A 6,737-nucleotide genomic window follows, 5' to 3' on the forward strand; every position below is an offset into this window, starting at 1 on the left:
GCAGGAATGATGAGTCCAACGCCTTCCATCACATGTAAGATGACGTAGCAATATGAAAACTTTCTGCGGCTGACAGCAAGCCCCTCGAATCCCTCACAAATGTAGTGGGGACGACAGCAGCTGAGCACTGTAAGAATAAATACTGCACTTCTCTGGCAGAATCCTCCCTCCCTTCAGACCCTGTGGCTAGGAAAGCTGCTTTAAGGGCCAGCTGTGACTGCCACTGGAAGGAAACAAGCTGTGGATGTGCTACCACCTTCCACCAGTCTCCTGCAAATCCGTATCTGGTCAGCTTTTCCTGAGGTAACTCCTATGCAACTGAAGGAAATGTATTAAATCAAGGTTACCATTTAAGGCAGAGCTTTTGACAAAGTGCATTTTCCTTCAGAATAGTTAAATTTCCAGCATGATCTTGTGAGTCAAAGAAACCCACAGACCTGCTAATTTATGACAAATTGCTTCTAAGTTCTCTAGTTAAGTGGGCCCTCGTATTTCCTTCTTTAAGGTAATATCTACCACTTTCCAACTGTGAGGATTTAACAGTAAATGCAAAAATGTCTGCAAAAAATGGACAAAGCCCAATGAACTGAAATTACAAGGTCCACACACATTATGTCTACCTACCAAACAGGTAGAAAGAATAACCAGCTTAGACACACCAGTAAGAAAAGAAGAAAATTTTAAGGCAGCTTGCTTCGTGTGCTGAATTAGGATGCCTAGAAAAGTGCCAGCTATGTACTGGGAAGGGCTGATGCAACACAATGGAAGCGCCTTGTCTTACTGTAATACAGCGTTCTGCCCTCCGTGCCTCGGCAGTTTCCGCCATTTCAATGACATATTATACATCAAATCTTTTCTGATAACTACTCTTGAAATTAAAGAGGCAGATGGTGTAGCTAGCCTGTTACCAAACAGGAGACATCTGTTGTACAGAACATATCAATAAATATTTCCTATTAAAAGACACAGCAGTAGTCACTTTATTGATGTTTCTATGTGACTCAGATCCACTTCTGTGTGATATAAACTATATTCCCTGAGTCAGGAACATGTTCTCTCTTATAAAAACACAGAGAAATATCACAAAAAAGTAAAAGAGCAAGTAATGCTGTAATCCAATAGAAGCTAGAAGTTTCAATAGTACAGGCTTACTCTGGGGAAACAAACTGCTTATTTAGGGGCATGAAAAGCAAGGGAAGGGCCTTGCTGTTGTTAAACCTGGAAGAACACATACGGCTACCTCTGTTCCCTCTCAAAGCCTGCAAAACATGAAAGCAAAGACTGGAACTCATCAGGACAAAGAGAAAGAAAGAACAGCAACTAAGAAATGTCAGCCCAATGAGAAGTGAGCCTGTTCATACCCCAGAGCTCTGAGAAAGCTCAGGATTAGAGGCATCACGTGTAGCTTTCATGGCAAGAGTGAGGTATAGGACTGAAATCACTCTCAGCAGGGAGCAATTAGGTCCACGCCCCTGTTCCATTCAGCCAGGCAGGCACACGTCACCCCACAGCCCCTGTGGAGAAAATGAACCCTGGAGAAAATGAACCTGAGAGGCTCCTGAACTGGGACCTCAAGCACAGAAGAAGGTGGGAAAGAGGTGCTATACTGAAGAAAGGAGGATTAAACATAAGTCTACACCCCCAAATGATGGAAATGCCCAGTTCCCTTGTATTACACCACCACCTTTAGCCCCGCTCCTGGCAGGAGATAGTCCTCCTCTTTAAGAAACTGACCGATCCTAGGGAAAACACCCATAGATACTGTAAAATAAAATTGATCCCTGCTCAGTTACTGTTACTGATCCCTGCTCAGTTACCAGGGGGCAAACTCCACCCAAACAAAAGTCCTGTCAATCAGCTTTGTAATGCTTTGTTCTTAAATATGAACAGACAACAAACATCATTTGACGAAGGTCTCTTACATAAAAGTCAGAAACCAGAATAAGTAGGAAAAAAAAAAAAGAATGCAGAGGGAAGACAGACAATAAAGGAAGTAGGAGAAAATCTAGAATTAAATAGTAAACTATAAGCGTGCAAATGGGGGCATTCCCTCAAGGGTGAGGTTTCAATATTTCACACTGTTACCATTTATCTTTGGAAATAAGAAAACAGACATTTTCAGCAGTATACATCCCAAATGCTAATGAGGCCCTGAAGGAGAAATTAGCTCACTCTGTTCCCTGGGAGAACCATACCGGGTCTTCCCAAGCCCCATTCAAGCCTGCATGGAGCCCGCGATCAGGAGCAAGCTTCCCCTTTCTTCAGGCTTAGAGATTTGCCTTGCTGCTCTGGCCTCCCCACATCCCAGGCCAACAGCCCTCTCTGCCCCTGAGGGAGCAAGATGCGGGGCAGGGGTGCGGGGGGAGTATATAAGTGACTTAAAAAAAAGAGAGAGAGAGATAATTCACATATCGTAGGTTCCATCTTTTTAAAAATGTACAGTTCAGTGGTTTTTCGTATATTCACAAAGTGGTGCAACCATCACCACTATCTAATTCCAGATCATTTTCATCACTCTAAAAAGAAATGTAAATAACTTCTACAAATTTAATCCAAGTCCTTTTTCTTAGTAACGGTGCTAAATGTGCTAATATTCTTTCCTGAGAATCCCAGTTAAAGCACCCTGTTTCCTAATGTTCTTATTGGGTATATTCTATGGACTAAACAAACAAACAAACCCACATCCTAAGGGCTCCTTGTTAAAAGCATCATTTCAAATATAAGGTTCATTTATGATCTCCAAAATTTACAAGCTGCTCATGCAGCTCAATATCAAAAAAACAAACAACCCAATCCAAAAATGGGCAGAAGACCTAAAAAGACATTTCTCCAAAGAAGATATACAGATTGCCAACAAACACATGAAAGAATGCTCAACATCATTAATCATTAGAGAAATGCAAATCAAAACTACAATGAGATATCATCTCACACCGGTCAGAATGGCCATCATCAAAACATCTAGAAACAATAAATGCTGGAGACGGTGTGTAAAAAGGGAACCTTCTTGCACTGTTGGTGAGAATGTAAATTGATACAGATACTATGGAGAACAGTATGGAGGTTCCTTAAAAAACTAAAAATAGAACTACCATATGACCCAGCAATCCCACTACTGGGCATATACCCTGAGAAAACCATAATTCAAAAAGAGTCATGTCCCACAACGTTCACTGCAGCTCTATTTACAACAGCCAGGACATGGAAGCCACCTAAGTGTCCATCAACAGACGAATGGATAAAGAAGATGTGGCATATATATACAATGGAATATTAGCCATAAAAAGAAATGAAATTGAGTTATTTGTAGTGAGGTGGATGGACCTAGAGTCTGTCATACAGAGTGACTTCAGAAAGAGAAAAACAAATACCATATGCTAATACATATACATGGAATCTAAAAGAAAAAAAAAAAAAGGTCATGAAGAACCTAGGGGCAGGATGGGAATAAAGACGCAGACCTACTAGAGAATGGACTTGAGGACCAGGGAGGGGGAAGGGTAAGCTGGGACAAAGTGAGAGAGTGGCATGGACATATATACACTACCAAACGTAGAACAGATAGCTAGTGGGAAGCAGCCACATAGCACAGAGAGATCAGCTTGATGCCTTGTGACCACCTAGAGGGGCGGGATAGGGAGGGTGGGAGGGAGAAGCAAGAGGGAGGAGATATGGGGATATGTGCATATGTATAACTGATTCACTTTGTTATAAGGCAGAAACTAACACCCCATTGTAAAGCAATTATATTCCAATAAAGATGTTAAAAAAAGGTTTATTTATGGAATCCTTATAAATAATTCATACACTCTGACAAAAATAAAAACCTTTTAGCTATCAGGATATGGAAAAGACTTAAAAAATCGCCCAGTCTCAACTTATCAAAGGCATTCTCTTCTTTTCAAAGCCCAATTAAAACAAATCACTCTTTAATTTCCCCCAATACTACTAACTGCTCCTTCCTCTGCTCTGACTCAGCCCGCTACCCTCTCTCTAATACAATAGTAATCACACTCCAGTTTTTATTTTACTAATACCTTAGTGCAACGATCGCGTTCCATCCATCTGTGTGCCCCTGGTGCTTGGCCCTCTGCTTGGCCTCCCCCATAACGTATTTGCTCTTTGCAAGCAGACACCTACCCCTTTCCCAGCCATATTTTCCGTATTACCGGTAGGAACTCATATACATTTGCTGAAATAACTACAGGTGCCTCAGAACTCATCTTACAGAACACCGTCACCACTCTTGCAAGTTTATCGATGTGTTTATCTAATAACAAAAACCCCTTATATTTAAAAAGAAATATAGTATCCTACTTTCAGGTTTTATAATAATTCTCAGTAGCCCTGTGCCTAATTTGATCCTGTCCCCTCAGCCCCTCCCTGGGCTCACAAACATATATAACTTCCCAATCTAATATACTGCCACCACCACATACTCCTTACACAAAAAGAAAACGGTAACCTACCTCCTTTCAATCACCCTCCAGAGCTGGCGCCAAAAATCCAAATTTCTTTCAAATGGAGTCAATATCAGGTTTTGTTCCTCTTCCAACCTGATTTTAGAATGAGAACTTTATACCTCTGCCAGATTATAATAGTAGGGTTCAAGTAGTATAAACACCCAAATTCACTGCATTAAAAAAATAAGTGCACAAGTATTAACTGTCAAATGATTTTTATATACTTTCTGTTGAGTCAATATGCAAATCAAATGCAAATTTTATACTTAAGCTTTTTAAGCCCTGAACGTTTATTTAACACACAAAGTGACATTTCTCCCAGACATCTCTTCTTGGAAGAATGCTCCAGAGAGCAGTGATCAACTCCAGAGTTACTAATGGCTAGAGAAGGGTATGAAAAGGAGAAAAGGCCAGGAATGGAGCAATCAACTCACCATCTTTGTGCAAGGACACACGTGCACAAAGCAATGCGGTTTGCACACACACCAATTTGCACTTATAAGATGAAATCTACCATTTCCCTTTTAAAAGAACAGAGCCTTCAAAATGCAAATAGCAATGCAAGCACACTAAAATGTCTAACTCAGAATTTCAAGGCAAATCTTCCTGTAGACTAACACTCACCGGACAAGTTGACGTCTCCATTCTAGAAAGTTATCTTTCTCTGCCTGTTTGAGTTCTTCTGCACTAGTTTTTTGGTCCCACTTTGGTCTGCAACAATCATAAAGGAAAAAAAAATTCCACGAGTTACCAAAATAATATAGAAGATTGGGATTTAATAATAGCAGCTGAGAAAAGAAAGCAGAAAAACGTGAACACCAAATAAAAAATTTTATATTTAGTTAACTTGTTATGCCTTTTAACGTCCTATATTTTTATTCAACTCACCTCCTTGGGATACACAAGAACTGTTTGTTTTCTTCATGGAGTTTCCTAATTCTCTGGTTCTCCTCAAAAGACAGTAGTCCAGTTCTAGCCTCAGGAGGCACAAATTTAATATTAAGCTTCTCTGTTTGTAGGAAAACAAAAGTACTGTTATTTAAGAGGAAGTATAGAGAGTGAATGTTGGCCATTACTTAGAAAACTAAAAATAGGAGCACCTAAAACAGAATTTAAGCTTTCTCGATTTAGGTAGATTCCCCTAGCCTTGAATTAATTATAATTTCTAAAGGAAGTTTTCTAGCCACCCCACAAAAAAGAATACAAGAACAGATCTTTACTAAAACTTTCAAAAGGTCAACCACTTTTCAAGTACTGATTTTATAAAACTCCACATGCTAAATGCATTTCATGGAAACAGAAGCAGTAAGAGTGGGAAGGGATTGTAAACATTCATTACAACCAATCTCATTTTACATGTGGAGAATAATTGTAAGCCAATGGGAGTGAGGGGGGAAGCAAAGATTCAGCAAGGAGACTCACTCCACTTAGAACTGGTAAATTACTACACAGCTATAATTTATATGAAATATTTATGAACATCCACAATTAAGCTATATAAGAATTCAAAGAAATAAAAAAAACGCCCAGTCTATGTATGAACCAGAGACCTCTGCTCTAGGGCTCTATCCCCCTCAAGTTGCTCCAGGCCCCTCTACTGTACCACACATGGCCACCTAGTCTCCTGGGCAGGTGACTCCACTGAGATAAGCACCTGAGAAGCCAGCTAAGCTTCTTACCAAAATGCCAAGGGGAGGTCCTATCCAAGGATAACAGGACATCTTCAGCAATGTTCTTTGCTTAACCTTTAAGCAAAGACCGCAATCTGCTACCCTCATTGGACCACCAACACTGCACAGTCCCGTCACCCAGAGCAGCAGTTCCCAGCCTTTCTGGCACCAGGGACCAGTTTCATGGAAGACAATTTTTCCACGGACTGGTGGGGGGTGGGGGTGGGGTGGGATGCTTCAGGCGGTAATGCGAGCCATGGGGAGCGGCATATGAAGCTTAGCTCACTGGCCCACCGCTCACCTCCTGCTGTGCGGCCCGGTTCCTAACAGGCCGTGGACTGGTACCTAGGTTGGGGACCCCTGACCTGGAGTACAGCCAATTCAGTCACCATTCTCATTCATGTCATCCTCAACCAACAGTCAGAATACACATCCCTTTAGCTCCATACTGGATAATTCTTTCACATTAATTCCTCCTTCCAATGGTGATCTCCCACCCAGTGTTCCCACTTTGCTTGGGCCAACCTCTGTAAACGTCTCCAGCGCCTTGATTCTTTCCTCTCCTCCCAGTGTACCACCCAGCTTGTAGCTTCACTTCTTTCCC

At 41.2% G+C, this 6,737-nt stretch overlaps 1 protein-coding gene across 1 annotated transcript in view; it reads right to left on the reverse strand.

The window, feature by feature from the left end:
- LSG1 (large 60S subunit nuclear export GTPase 1) overlaps window positions 1-6,737 on the reverse strand; it is a 25,029-nt gene that overhangs the window by 13,663 nt on the left and 4,629 nt on the right. Inside the window, exons 3-5 of the mRNA XM_007465846.1 lie at window positions 5,352-5,472; window positions 5,088-5,174; window positions 4,470-4,556 (exon numbers count right to left, since the gene is read on the reverse strand). Of these exons, the coding sequence (XP_007465908.1) occupies window positions 4,470-4,556; window positions 5,088-5,174; window positions 5,352-5,472 (295 nt within the window). The remainder of the gene's footprint in view (window positions 1-4,469; window positions 4,557-5,087; window positions 5,175-5,351; window positions 5,473-6,737) is intronic.

Source organism: Lipotes vexillifer, unplaced genomic scaffold, assembly GCF_000442215.2.
Source record: "Lipotes vexillifer unplaced genomic scaffold, Lipotes_vexillifer_v1.1 scaffold853, whole genome shotgun sequence".
In the NCBI taxonomy this organism is placed as follows: Eukaryota; Metazoa; Chordata; class Mammalia; order Artiodactyla; family Lipotidae; genus Lipotes; species Lipotes vexillifer.